Raw genomic sequence first — 14,976 nt, forward strand, 5'->3', positions numbered from 1 at the left:
CTTGGAACATTTTTGTTTCCGCAATCACATAGATGTTTTCCCCACTAAAAACTGAGCAACACTTTTGAGTCAATAGCCCTATTCCACTAGAAACAATAATAAAATCCTACTCAGTGAAATGTGCTTAGAATTAAATCAAATCATTAAAAAAATAAAATGGCAGTTAACACTTGCTGAAATTCTGCATACGAAACATATATGGCTGGGCATGGTGGCTCAAATTTGTAATCCCAACACTTTAATGCCAAAGCAGAAGGATCATTTGAGGCCAGGAGTTTGAGACTAGGCTGGCCAATGTAGCAAGACTCCATCTCTACTTCAATTAAACAAAAAATTAAAAAGCATACATACAGATACAGTAGGAGTTATAGCTAATTTATTATTTTTAATTTTTGTGGAATTGTTTTCAAGAGATTCACATTATAAAAGAATCTGCGCTTGTACTGAATTTCTGCTGTTTTGAACACAGTTTACAAAATCATTAATTATAAGCAATTATTTCTTGGCATACTAGCCAAAAGTATAACTCCCCATTATTAAAAAATAGATAAATTTAAACTCTGGCAGAATCAATGACTTGAGTGTGTCACGAGAGAAGAGAATGTGGCCTTAGAAACTGTCAGAAAGAATAGACCAGAGCAGAAATAAGGCCTGCAATTGTTGAATTTTAGGGTGTACTTGATTATAGATCACTAAAACTCTTTAAACATAATGCCCTGAACTATTTCCCTTTTACAGACTTTTAGCAAATATTTGTTTGTTCAAGAGATACACATTGAGTGCCTACTCTGTGTTTTGCCCCAGGGCAGTCACTGGACTCCGCTTACACTACATGATGGCCAGAAGAAGTGTTGCAGAATCTTCTTTTAAAAGTCATAGTCATAAATTTTATTCATATCTAAAGGACATATCTAAAATTACTAATCAGAGAATTCACCCTATAGTCCTCATACAAAAGCTGGATTTTGTCAAGAAGAAAAAGCTTCTTTCTTTGAAAAGATTACAGAATTATTTGTCCTAAAAATGTAGCACTTCATACATAGACGGTATAGCATAAAATGATGTGGCTTTCAACGCATGATCATTCATAATTTGTGAAATGTCTTCACTATGCATACATGAAAAGTCTATATTTTGAGGATTAGCTAAATAAAAACTTGAGATCTTAAGATGTCTCGGCTTCCCTATTTCTAAACTAGATTTATTTCATAGAACAAACTATTTCTTCCACTTTTAAATAATACACATTGTAATTGTTATTTTTTAAAGCAATAAAACAGTTAATAGTTTTGTTTATAATGCTTGCTTTTTCTTCTGATTTGTAATTCTTAAAAAAAAAAAAAAAAACTAAATGCCTCAGACCCAACAGAAAACACAATATAAACACTGACAGCAAGAGCTGAATGGATCCGTCTCAGAGTAGCACAAACTGTGTTGGACTTTTTGTCTCTATTCTGATACTGTGTTAGCATCTACCCTTATCTATGCAATTTCACATTTAATACACAACCAGCATCCTATTAGATTCTTCTTAGAGTAGGACCCTGAGAATAAGTCCATTCGGAAATCGCATGTTATTTATAGTAACAGCTTGAAGTTTTAAAGTGTATCTAATTTTTAAGAAGGCAACAAAATTTTCCTAGAAATGAAACTCATCACCATGTAAAGAAGAGTATATAATTGGCATTGAAATGAATATCTAGTTTCAATATCTGTACCTACACTTTTTTTTTTTTTTTTTTTTTTTTGAGATAGAGTCTGGCTGTTTCACCCAGGCTAGAGTGCAGTGGTGCGTCCTAGGCTCACTGCAACCTCTGACTCCCGGGTTCAAGTGATTCTCCTGCCTCAGCCTCCCAAGTAGCTGGGACTACAGGCACCCGCCACCACCCCGGCTAATTTTTGTATTTTTAGTAGAGATGGAGTTTCACTATGTTGGCCAGGTTGGTCTTGAACTCCTGACCTCATGATCCGCCCACTTCGGCCTCCCAAAGTGCAGGGATTACAGGCGTGAGCCACTGCGTCCAGCCAACTGTATCTATACATTTTTTTAAATGGATGAAAATCTCCTGGTTTTGAAAAATGTTGAAATGCTATTGACAGGGTTCAAGTCCGGACATAACCTATGAAGTGCTCTCACTACAATAATCAGAGCTGGTTTTCTCTGTAATTTAGACAATACACCGCCCTGTTTCAGGTCTCTGTCAGCCGTAAGCACAATTGGCGTCGTTCCCGTGAATCCAGAGGCAAATCTGGGCATATTTGAGTGGAGTGATGCGAACAGCAACGTTGTAGTCCTTCTGAACCCCGTGGACATCCACCCACTGGTGGCCTGAGTAGACGGCAATGATTTTGCGCTTCCAATTCTTTTTGTCTGGATCTTTCAGACGCAGATAAACCCCAGAACCGGTGGAGCCCGACTCAGCATCGCAGTATTGGTAGAGGAGATCACTGGATTCGTCGGACACACTGCAAAACCGATAGACCAACTGGTCGGCCCTGTCGCTATCAAATCCTGAGAAGTGGATCATTCCACCAGGCATTTTCTTGATGGTTGGGCTGATTCCGAGTTCCATGTATTTCTTTTTGTGAGCTCGCTTCAGCTCCAGAAGAGCATAGTCATAGTCCAAGGCAGCGTCTCCCGAGCCGCCTCGTGCCCAGCCTTTTGGAATGTGGGTATTCTTGACCCGGGTCCACTGGAAGGAAGGTCTCCCTTCGGAAGCCCTCTGACCCCGGCCAGACTGTTTTCTTCGTCTCCCACCCTTGGCTCTCTCCTGCAGATGCTCTCTGGTACTCTCCCTTCGGTCACCACTAGCTTCTCTCCTGCTCCTCTTAGAACCTCGACGTTTCTTACCTCCACCTTTATTCCTCATCTTCAACAACCCTACCCTGAGCTTTTTACTCCCTTTGACATAGTCCCTTCCATCATGAACACAGTGGGCGGCAGTCAGAACATGCTGAGGGGAAATGAGAATGCCACTACAGCCAGTGGACAGCTTCACGGCTGTGCTGAAAGGGAAATTGGTTAAGAACCTTTTGTCCAAGATGCTGAACCTGCTGTCGGTGCCATACACCTGTCTCTTTCTCCTAACAGATGCCCCCTTTGTGGTGATATTTTGAGTCGGCTCAAGGACCAAATCTTGAACTTTCACCCTGGTTAAGGTTCGGGTGCCGTTCTCAAAGACAGTCTCATAGGAAAGGTAATTCTCCAATTCAGAAAGGCTGGGAGTTGGCAGTTCTTTCTGGCATTCGATGCCACACACTGTATTTACCATCATCTTAGCATCCGCCTGAAATGCGGGGCTGGTGAGGTGGAAAGTCCTCTCGCTGACAATCCGGGGTACCCTTCTCAAGTGCCATATGAAATCCTGTTCCATTTCAGATCCAGCAATGAGGGTCCACCCAGGGGTGAAAAATATCAACCAAAGTAGCATATTTTCCATTTTGCTCTTCTAATTTTGTCCTTAAAAATAGAAAAAGAAAGAGAAGCTTTACAATTTCTTCTTTTTGAATCCTAATTATCTATTTCATTTAGGCCTTGGATCCTAAATGTACCTTCACCACAAAGACATGTCCTTATTTTCACCTTACCTACATTTTACTGAGATTAGATAAACACTGGTACGTGGGTTCACACAGACTTCCAAAATCAGTAAGTTGTTTTTCACCCAACCTTCCCTCCACCAGCCCTGATGCACCTCGCTTCCAGCCCGACCTGTCATCTCCACCTGTCATCTTCCCTAGCAGCACAGGGCCTGAGAGAGTAGAATAGGGTAGGAGGTTGGGATCCTCTGTCACCGAAGCCATGCTCTTCTCCCTGGGTATCCTACAACTTTATATCCAGATGATTTAGAAATAAAGACAGCAGCAAGTGTCCTGCAGTCTTTTCCCACATGTAGCTACTTAAAAACAGGGATCATAACTTCATCTCTAGACTGTAATTGCCTAGCACAGAGCTCAAAAAGCTGCTCACTGGATCCAGTGAATGTCCATGAACCAGGATTTGCAGCCCAAGCTGATGTGAAGGTGCAATGCAAATGGCTGGATCATGTTTTAAAGCAGTAGGAGTATCAGCAATAAATTGGTTAATCTGCTGTTGATCAGCTTCAATTTTTATAAAACTCCTGGCCATAAAAAGAAAATATAAAACACAGGCCATTTTATGCTAAAGAAAAAGGTACCATGCATTTTTAAAAAACAAAGTTATGCTTGAAACCACCATCTAAGTAAAGCAGCATACAAAGTGTCTTATGGTGGGACTTTACTGCATATTAAAATTATTTGTAAGAATTTATGAATTACAGGCTGTCGTCTAGATTTGCCATTTGGGGGGATATGATAATGGTTAGATATCCCTTTTCACCATAGTTCTCACCATCTAAGACCAATGTTCTTGTGTTATTTAAATATTGTTAAAGGTGCCAGTACTTAATAAATTATATAATACCTCTTCTACTGTTCACATCTTCTTGCCCTTTTTTCTCTTCTTGAGGCTCACTGGCATGTACCTGTATCTATTTAGTGGAACTGATCTTTGCTCGGAGGTGGGGGTAGCAGGAGCACACTGGAGCAGCAATTTTGAATCTCTGTGTTGCTATTATTTGTGACACTATGCTCCAAGTCATTTTTAACTAATAGTTAAAATATCAAGACTTAAGCAAATGATTTGTACTTTGTATAAATCAGAGGCAATTCAATATTCGCTTATTCTTACAATAGTTTCATCCTCAATGCTTTCTGATAAGCTTTTTTTTTTTTTTGCATGGAAAAGAAAACACATTCAGAATGTTAGCAATGGCCCACAGACACTGTACCACAGAGTACATCCACAGGATGTGTGCACGGGCACAAAAGGCAGAAGTCAACCCTGGTGAAGAGTTCAATATCGGTGGCCCTCGATACAACGGAAATTATTTTGCCATATATAAGTACAACAACTTTATTAACAAACTAAAACATTCTTTCGATCGAACAAAAATGTATGCTACATTAACCTATTTATTGTTTAAACATGAGATATTAATGAAACATAACATAATTAATTTGAAACATTATACATTTGGAAATATTAAGCAGGCCGGTGTGGTAGCTCACACCTGTAATCCCAGCACTTTGGGAGGCTAAGATGAGAAGATCGCTTGAATCCAGGAGTTCAAGACCAGCCTGGGAAGCTTCTCGAGAGGCTGAGGCGGGAGGATCACTTGAACCCAGGAAGTCAAGGCTGCAGCAAGCCATGATCAGCAGCCTGGTCAATAAAGTGAGACCATGTCTCAAAAAGAAGAGAAAAGGAAGGGAGAGGAGGGACAGGGAGGGGAGAGGAGAGGGAAATCTGTACTTATTCACAATATTTTCTAATCATCAGCACAGCAAAGCAGTAATTACATCAGCAAGGATTTTGTAGAGCCACTTAGTATTTTATTTTGTCTTCTATGCAATTTTTCACAATCAGTATTTCATCAAGTTTATTTAATTAGATCAAAGTGAAAAAGGCTCACAACTCAATAACTCTACTGAGCTCTTGAAATTGTAGTTCCCAGGATGAAAACTTATATCCTTGGCTGGAAAAAAAAAAGTGAAAATTGAAGAGTTATTTTCTGCCACTTAGTTTATCAACAAACCAAAATAGACTAAAATGGTATATATCATTATACATATTTTTAAATCTACTTGATTCTCAGCAAAACTTCAATCAACAGAGTTGTTTTGGTGTGGGAAACTTTTAAGTCACATTTTCACTTAGCTCTTTATGACAACGGCCATCTACTTTGTACTTAATATATGTTTACACCAAACCTTGAAAGTCAGCCAAATATCCATGTCAAGTCAGCCGAATATCCACGCTGGTATATCTTAACGCTTGAAACTAGTGATCTCAGGAGGAATAAACATGCGAAAGGCATTCCTGGGCAAAATATAGGACATCTTAATAGTGATACTGTGATATTTTTTTCCCCAGTTAGGTTTGTCCTGAGCCATAATTCTGTAGCCAGACTTTTAAGAAAGCCTCATCAAAGCTGAATTGTATTTAAGTATAATTTTATTTCTGGCTATATAGATGACACTGGTTTATAAAGCTATTATTCTTGTCAAAGGCCTTGGCCAGTACTTTGGAAATTTCCAATGCCATTAGTCCCTTTGAAACCATGATTGGTACAAAGCAATGATTCGATTTACTGAATGATAATACCAATGATATAGGCGTGGTTTTCCTGCTGTGTGTTCATGTTCACATTCTCACAGCAGTTACAAATGGTGTTGAGAGCCCAAATCTTGGTTGCTCACCAAAAGGAAACACCAGAGTGGGGGTTCTCAAAGGACAGTCCCTAAACTAGTAGCTTCAGCATTACCTGGGAACTTGTTAAAAATGCTAATTCTCAGGGCCTGCCCCAGAACTACTGTTAGAAACTCTCATGAAAGGGTGGTGGAGAGTGGTCCCAGCTAGGTCTATCCAGCCCTCCAGACGACTTTGACACTCAGTAAAGTTTAAGAACCATTACAGTAGCCAAGGCTCTGGTGCAGCAGCGTGAGCCATACCCCAGAAGGTGGTCTTTCCAAGGACGATAGCTTACCTGGGTTTTAAATGACATCTGCTTCATCTTTGTGTACAAAATCAATTTATTCTGACCTTACTCTTTCAGTATGTTAGCAACTGACAATATCAAATCACTCAGCCAATGGATAAAGAACAAAAATATCTTACTTTTATTTTTATTTATTTTATTTTTTGAGATGTGGTCTGGCTCTGTCCCTCAAGCTAGAGTACAGTGGTGTGATCCTAGCTTATGCCACTGCACTCCATAGTGCATCATATGTCTCAAATAATGAAATTCATAAGGTTTATATGTAATGCCTACAATATCTCATACTACAGATCATACAATGGTATTGGTTCACCAGCCCTGCCTGGTGCCCTTTGAGGGAGCTCTGTGCAGTACACCACAGGAATAAAAGCCATGCCCACTTCTACACGTGGGCATGGGAAGGGCAGAGCTTTGTAATATGACCTCAGAATCACAGTAATCAGAGGACACAGATTTAGTTAGCCTAATTTGGCCTGTAATTTAAAATTGGGCAAATGTTTAAGGACACTTTCTTTTGGAAAATCTAAGTTTGTCTTGTGGTAAAATGTCAATGTGGCATAAATGATAGGTCTTACTGATAGAGCAAACCACAGTTTGTTCAGTGGATACTTCTGGATACGCCCGTTATCCAAAAAACACTAACTCATTGATCTAAAAAGACATGGTCCCAATTGATGGGGCAGCTGTAATATTTTTAAAGTCTAACGTCCCTTGTCTTCTCCATTCCCCTCATTATTCCTGTCTTCCAAAATCACTGTGACCTTCACTGTCAATGGCTTGGGTTTGGGACTTCAAATTCCAAATTTGGCTAATGAAAGTGAAGCTGCAGTCATTGCCCTCCACCGCTGTGAGTTAGCATACACATAGCTAATTATGAGTTGGATCCTGAAGGCAGATAGAGTAGAAGGGAATTAAAGAAGAAGTAAGAATGTCTGTGTACGTAGACCAACTCTTACTGATGGAAGAGATGTAATTACACATCTGTACCCGGTCTATTAACAGAAGTCATCATACTGAACTACGAGATCACTTACTATTATCCTTTTGTTATCTGTTTATAGCTTCTTAGAAATGTGATTGCTGACAGCGTTGAGAGTATTTGTGTACCTAAACCAGCATAGTGGTTATGAGTGCAGTCCAAGGAGTGAGAAGGCTTGGGCTCAATTCTCATCTTCACCACTTATCAGGCATGTGCATGTGGGAAGTTCATTAACCCTCGAAGTTTCACTTTCCTCATCTGCAAAGTGGGGATAATATTATCGTAACTTCTACTTCATAACATTGTTGTGGAGATTAAACGAGATGATATACGCAAAGAATTACTACTGAGCCCAGAGGATAGTAAGCAGTTAATACATGTTATTTTATAATTATTATTCTACCTTAATTGGTGAATTTATATCACTTCAAAATAGGTTATTATATAAACCAAAATTAGAGACCCTGTAGTTTTCTAAAATGTCCATTTTACAGTCAAATATTTTTATTTAAGCATAGTTTCCAACTCACTCTAAAATTGCCTTCTTTGTTTTGTTTGTTTTTTTTTTGCTCAAGGACAGCTTCACTTTAGAGACTTCCCAAATGAATGCTTTCCTAATTACTCATTTCTATGAATATCCGTGGCTCTGTAATATATTTTTTCTCGTTGCTATTAAACTTAAGTGTGATGAAACACTACGGAGCCACAAAACACTTAAATTGCATTTTCTGTGTCTTATTTATAGCCTGGATCTACACTGGGAATTTTGGAACTGCATCAGACCCTCAGCCTAAAAAGAAACAGAGTCTATGTCAACATAATTACTCTAAGGGAGTCATCTACAATGAAAGAAAACTCCACTTTCTGAGTGAGTCTATCTAGAGTATATAAAATCCTGTGATGAAACGACATAATTACGCCTTAAGGCTCAGTTTCTGTTTTGTATTTAATTTTTTACCCTAGAAGTTTATAGTCCAGCTTAGATAAAGCAGGTAAACTAATGAAAGATTAGATGGCTGTCCACTATATTAACAGTTCAAATCAATTTTTTTCTTGTCTATGAGAAAGCAAAGATGCTGACTTACCATTGTAGGACCTGCACAGCTTTCCTTCACCAGCTGACAGATTCACAATTGCTCACGCCTTTCTTTTCACCTGATTCCTTGTAATGTCTAGTAAGGTACTTGTCCTTATTTATGTAAATAGTATGTTTTATGTAAATAGCATGGGACACAACTCTGCATTGATCCCCATAGCTGCTGTGGGTCAGGAACTACTCAGTCATATCAGTGACCCTGCAGGGCCAACACCACCCTCTACTTTAGTGCGTGTGTTAGGACACACCAATGACTGCATGACCACCTTTTAAAACCTGGCTGTCCTCTAGCTAGCAATCTGCAATCCCAACACCTGTCCTTCCCGACACCACTGGCTTTGCTTCCATGCATATCTAAATGTGAAGACATGCTCTCATCTCTTCCTGTACTTTCATCCTCCACCTCCTCAGGATTGACACACAACAGGGGGACACTGGGGCCTGACCAAATGCTTCTGAATAACTGCAGTAAGAAGTGGCTTAGGCAAAAGGCCACGGCAGGAGAGGAGGACAGTTACAAGTGACAGTAAACAGGAGTAAAGCAAGCACTAAAGAAAGCGGTTATGACAATTGTAAAAACTTTTCATAGTCAATTTTATTTTGGGGGAACAGATGCTGAGGAGAAGGAGTATCTTGTGAAAGCTAATTCCTGACCCACTGAAGTGCTCCCTGACAGCAGCACTGCATGGAGGCAACATTTAAGTTAGAAAGTGTATGAGAAAATAGCAGTGTCTGTAACGTAATGAAAGTGGGGAGTAAGAACCAGGGTGTTTCAATGACTATGGGGGCAGTGGGCTTTGAAGCCAAATCAACTTAAGTATAGTTACCACCTGTTACACTGTGATCTTGTGAAGGTTACCTAATCTCTCCAAACATTATTTCCCACATTTATTAGATATGGATATTTTAGAATATTTTTCTGAGAAACTAATATGATAAGCAAAATGCCCAGAGCACAGCAAGCACTCAACGAAGATTAAAGCAAATGTTATTAATACCAAACAGAGGGAGCCAACACTCAGGTAGATATTAACAAGGTGTTTCATACATCTCTAACTGCCTGACTGTGGTATGCTAAATATCCTCATCCCCAGGACCTGTGAATATTTGCCACACACAGGAAAACGGACTTTACAAGTGTGATTACGTTAAGGATTTTAAGATGAAGAGTTTACTCTGGGTTATCCAGGTGGGTTTAATGCAATCACGGGGCCCATATAAGAAGGAGGCAGACGGGTTAGGAGCGAGAAGAGCTGCAAGATGGAAGCCGAGGCTAGAGTGATACAGGACCCGTGCGCTGAGGAATGTGAGTGGCCTCTAGATGCTGAAAAAGGTAAGGAAAAAGTATTTCCTAGAACTTTCAGAAGGAGAAATATAAATGAAAATGTGTTATCCTAAGAAAAAAAATGCAGAAATGCAATTTTAAAACTAAAAACAGAAGATCATGATTAAAACTTTAGATGTCTGATCTCCAGATGCATAAGATAATAAATTTGTGTTGTTTTAAGCCACTAAGTTTTTGGTAATCTGTTACAGCAGTAATAGGAAATGAATACACTTACAAAGGTAAGAATTGCATTTTTACAGCAGTCTACCTGACTTTAGAAAAAAAAGAAGTAGTAGGGAGTGGCTGTGCGCTGTGGCTCACGCCTGGAATCCCAGCAGTTTGGGAGGCTGAGGCGGGTGGATCACTTGAGGTAAGGAGTCCCAGACCAGCCTGGCCAACATGGTAAAAACTCACCTCTACTAAAAATACAAAAATTAGCCAGGAGTGGTGGCGCACATCTGTAATCCCAGCTACTAGGGAGGCTAAGGCAAGAGAATTGTTTGGGGAGCAGACGTTGCAGTAAGCCACGATCACACCCCCACACTCCAGCCTGGGCAACGGGGGGAAACCCCCGTCCCGAAAAAAAAAAAAAAGAAGACGTAGGGAGTGATTAAAAAGTAGAAAAGGGCCAGGTGTGGCAGCTCACACCTGTAATCCTAGCACTTTGGGAGGCTGAGATGGAGGATCACTTGAGTTCACAAGTGTGGTGGCGCATGCGGGTTGTCCCACCTACTTGGTAGCCTGAGTTGGGAGGATCACCTTAGCCGGGAAGTCGAGGCTGCAGTGAGCTGTGATTGTGCCACTGCACTCCAGCCTAAACAACTAGAATGAGACAGGACAACCTTGTCTCAAAAAAAAAAAAGAAAAAAGAATATTTGCTTCTAGGACTTAAAACAGAAATGAAAATGTGTTATTTTTAAGAAAAAATATACAGAAATGCAATTTTAAAACTAAAAACAGATGATCACAATAAAGCTTCATGATGGTAGGATGCAATATTGCTAGAGAAAAACAAGAATTAGAACAGGGTAGATAAATTTGTCTATTCAACAAATGCATACCAGGTGCTAACTCTGCCATGCATCATTTCAAAGCCTTTTTAAAGAATTGCTCTGATAGTCCTTAACTATTGAGTTGGACTAGAACATTTTTAAGATTTCTTCCAGCTTTAAAGTTCTAGAGTAAACCACAAATGAGAAAAAACAAGTAATTTACGCGTCAATGCTTCTCAGGAAAGTTCAATTCCTAGTCATCCAGGGAGGAACTTGCCTGTTATTCATGTTGCTACCACTAGATGGCAAAGTTAGCCTAGTGATGGCAAATCTAAGGCCGGTATTTAAACTGTTTACATTTACTCAGCTGTGAAATAGATTTTATTTTAAAAGCATGTAAGATTCAGCAGTGGTAAAACTTTTAACTGGCTAATAACATACTAAATGGCTGTGACATATGGAGTTTATTACATTTAGAAAACACTCCTACAGGCCACAGAGCCCATCCTGATGAACTGAGGGCTGATAATGCTGTCTACAGCCAGACAATTTTCTGGCAGAGAGTTTTTCAAAAACAGTTGTGGTGCCAGCACACTTCCAGCATGACCTACAGCACTGCGAACTAGTCTCCTAAACGTGCTGCAATTTATGCAACTTCTTTCAATGCTAAGGAAAATCTCAAACCTGCCAAATATTTCACATATGTTTCTCAAATACCTTATAATCCATTCCTAAAGGATAAGCTCTCCACTGATTCTAGGCCGAGAATAAATGGTAAGAAAGTTCAATGACAGTGGGCCAATTTCTATTCAAAATATCATACCATAGCACTATTTTCAAGTTTAGTTTCATAAATAGAGACCAAAAAAATGTCTGCTTAAAAAGTTTGGCAGTCCTTGAGGGAAAGGAAGATGGTAAAGTTACACAGTTGATTATTTTACAGTAACCCACAACTTCTGTTTCTCATCACAATAAAAAACAAAACCTCTCTTTGTTTTGGGGCTATTTTTCCAGGACCTACACATCTCAATTTCTGCAATTCCTGCAATGCTACGGGTAAATCAAATTTGGGGTGAATGACACTAAAGGAACCCTAAGGGAGCTCTCATATTTTGCCTTATGAAGTGCACAGCAAATGGCTCTAGACTTATCTGTATTTTTCCAGTTGGCTTTGACAGCAAATAATATCTCCAAATAGGTATGCCACTTTTCAGGCTTTAAAGCATCTATGGTCACATGTTTTCAGCTAATCCACATCAGTTTTACCTATACGAAACTTAGCATGCATACTACTAACTTCACTGTTTCCTAACTTTTCCATCTCAGATTTCTCATCTGCAAAGTTAACTCAGTGCTAAGGGAAGGTAGCTCCATCCTCCCAAATTCTGAGTCTGATCCTACTGTTAAAATGCAATATGCTTGTTGGATATTTGAGCATTGGGCAGAAGAAAATAATTTACCCAATGGTGAAAATTAACTCACACTAGCAATTGTTTATTTTAACATATAATGAGCACATACTATGTGCCAAGTATATGCTAAACAATCTCACATTTAAAATGTGAAAAAGCTTCTTTAAAGCACACAGGTTTCCCAGCTATCTGGAATAAAAGTGGGGGAGAGTATCCACGTCCACCACTTCTCCCATTAAAGGAACTCCTCTAATATTTCCTAATAAAAATAAAATTCCATATGATACTTGGCCACTACTTTCAAGCCTGCATGTCTTATTTGGCAGGGACTTTAACTTTCTCTCTTCTAAATTATAAAGCAGATTCTCAGTATAATTCTCCAGCCAGCAAAATACGACTTTTATAATCTGTGGAGACCAATGTATTTTGGATAAAATAAGAACGAATTTCAGAAGTCAGAAGGGTTAATAAAGGGTGAAAGCCCCCTAGACACAGCACGAAGCTTCGTTTCAAATCAACGACAGTGTAAAAATGTCAGAGCAAATCAAGTGGGATTGTTTCTACAACTTTTTTTTAAGACATCTGAACTGGTAGTGACAAAATTTCTCCAACTTTTTTAAAAAAAACCTTTTATTATAGAAAATTTCAAGGCTACACAAAAGCACAGAGAAAAGTACTAAAAGAAAAGTGTAACCCCCTTGTAAACCTCACCAGCTTCAACTGTCAATATTTTACCAATATTCTTTCATCCACCCTCACCACCCCACACGCTGTTTTTTTCCAACTAGAATATTTCAAAGCAAGTCAAAAAACTTTTCTTTTTCATTTCGCCTCATTTTCTAAACGTTTTCCAATGCTCCTTTTGCTGACCCCTGCAGCCAAGTTTATAAAAGGGCAGAGGGGAGAGGCTAGCTTTCATAGTAACCCTGCCAAAGAGACTTTCCAGGAATGCGTTTTGCACCTTTCTCAATGGCATCTGTTAACAATCATAAAAATAAAGAGGGTCTCCTCTGGTACGGCTTAAGCAGAAAGAATTCCATTTATATTCCAATGCAAACATTGTTGCTGCTAATATTAAACTGTGCAGAGGCCGGCCCACAGAATTGTCTACGGGAAGGGTGGTTAGTTTCTTTGAGGACAGAAAGAAAGTGCCAAATTTGATCCTTTTCTTCAGAGCCCTTCAAAGCAGCCCTCCTCGGGTAGATCCTGCCTTTCTCAGGGAAACTTCCAAGTTCTAAGGTCTTGCCCTTTTGAGGGAGCTTCACCTTTACCTGTGAGGCTGGTTCCTTCCCGAGGGCACTGTCAGCTGAGATCAGAGCTCGAGAGGAGGCGGGCAGGGACGCTGCAGCCGGAGCCTCGCAGCCAGCCAGAGGCGCAGGCCGCCCCGCCAGGGCCAGGCCACAGCACCCGGAGCTCGCAGCCCAGACTGCTGAGGAGGAGATTGCGGCGCCGCGCTGGCCGGGAGATGGGAGGGGAATGGGGGCGATGACGCGGGGCGGGCGAGGTGGGATGGGGGGAAGTCGAGGGGGAGGAGGTGGGCAGAGGAGACGCAGAGGGAGCGCCCAGAGGGGATTTCCCTGGAGGAAAGGGGTTGGACCTGGCAGCGTCTCGCCCCAGCATTTCTGCCCCCAAGCTGAATTAAGCATTAGGAAAAATTCAGGAGTAGGTTCACAGGAGATGCAGGTCCCTGTGAGAGTATGCACTCCTTTAATAGTCTCAGGAGTTGTTCAGTTAGAGTCTCATTCCCCGCTGCTTGCTGTTGAGAGCCCAGCTGTCTAGAAGAACGGAGGGCGTCTCCCCAACCCTACCTCAAGCCAGTCGCCATCGCGGACCTCGCTTCTCTGGATGCACAAGCTGCAGGGTCACCCCAACTTGCACCAGCGCCAAGTACGAGGGCCGCCTCTAGCCCAGGGTTCCCAAGGGCGCCCATTCTAAACACCAGGATGGGGACCCCAGGCTGGGACGCCTGGACCCCCGGGAGCATCCTGCGCTGCCTCCAGGGGGAGTGCGTGAGTTTCCATCTGCAGCGACAACGCTAGTTTTCTTCTTTGGGCAAGTAAACTTTAAGGCCCTTTCCCGTCTCAGTCCCACCAGCATTCTAACCTCATCCTTTGTCTCTGATTCTCCTCTTTAGGAGAGGGGAGGAGGGAGCCACGTGAGGGAGGAAGCTGCATTTGTTTAACAACAAATTCTAGTGGGCGACAGGTCTGGGGCAAGAGGCACTGATAGAACAATGAGTACAAAACCCGGTCCTGACCCTAAAGCAGGGAGATCGAGTAAGTGCACAAGTACTTAGGACACGAGGTCTTAGCATGTCCTGTAACACGCACGGTTCTTTAGTGGGTTATTGCATATCTCAAGTTTCTATATACTTTTTAAAATTGTACTTTAGGTTCTGGGGTACATGTGCAGATCATGCAGGATTGTTGCATAGGCACATACATGGCAATGTGGTTTGCTGCCTCCATTCCCCCGTTCTGTGTACTTCTAATGAGATCATAACATACTTAGTATTATCCCTTGGTATACTCAAGGACTGGTTCTAGGCCCTCTTCCCCTCGGCACCCCCATACTAAGATCATCTCATATTCA

General features: G+C 40.9%; 1 protein-coding gene across 2 annotated transcripts; it reads right to left on the minus strand.

Annotated features, from left to right (window-relative positions):
- Positions 1–2,035: 2,035 nt before the first annotated feature.
- Positions 2,036–14,362, minus strand: PRSS35 (serine protease 35). 2 transcript variants are annotated; one of them, XM_032275395.1, is made up of 2 exons: positions 14,193–14,362; positions 2,036–3,460 (listed from the first exon to the last, which is right to left on the minus strand). In XM_032275395.1, the coding sequence occupies exon 2, from the start codon at positions 3,438–3,440 to the stop codon at positions 2,202–2,204; it is 1,239 nt and encodes a 412-aa protein (XP_032131286.1). In that variant the 5' UTR covers positions 3,441–3,460; positions 14,193–14,362; the 3' UTR covers positions 2,036–2,201. The 2 variants fall into 2 exon arrangements, with proteins under 2 accessions (XP_032131286.1, XP_032131285.1); XM_032275394.1 differs by lacking the exon at positions 14,193–14,362 and adding an exon at positions 13,656–13,871.
- Positions 14,363–14,976: the final 614 nt, after the last annotated feature.

This window comes from Sapajus apella, unplaced genomic scaffold, assembly GCF_009761245.1.
Source record: "Sapajus apella isolate SASKATOON/1434 unplaced genomic scaffold, GSC_monkey_1.0 scaffold6, whole genome shotgun sequence".
NCBI lineage: Eukaryota > Metazoa > Chordata > Mammalia > Primates > Cebidae > Sapajus > Sapajus apella.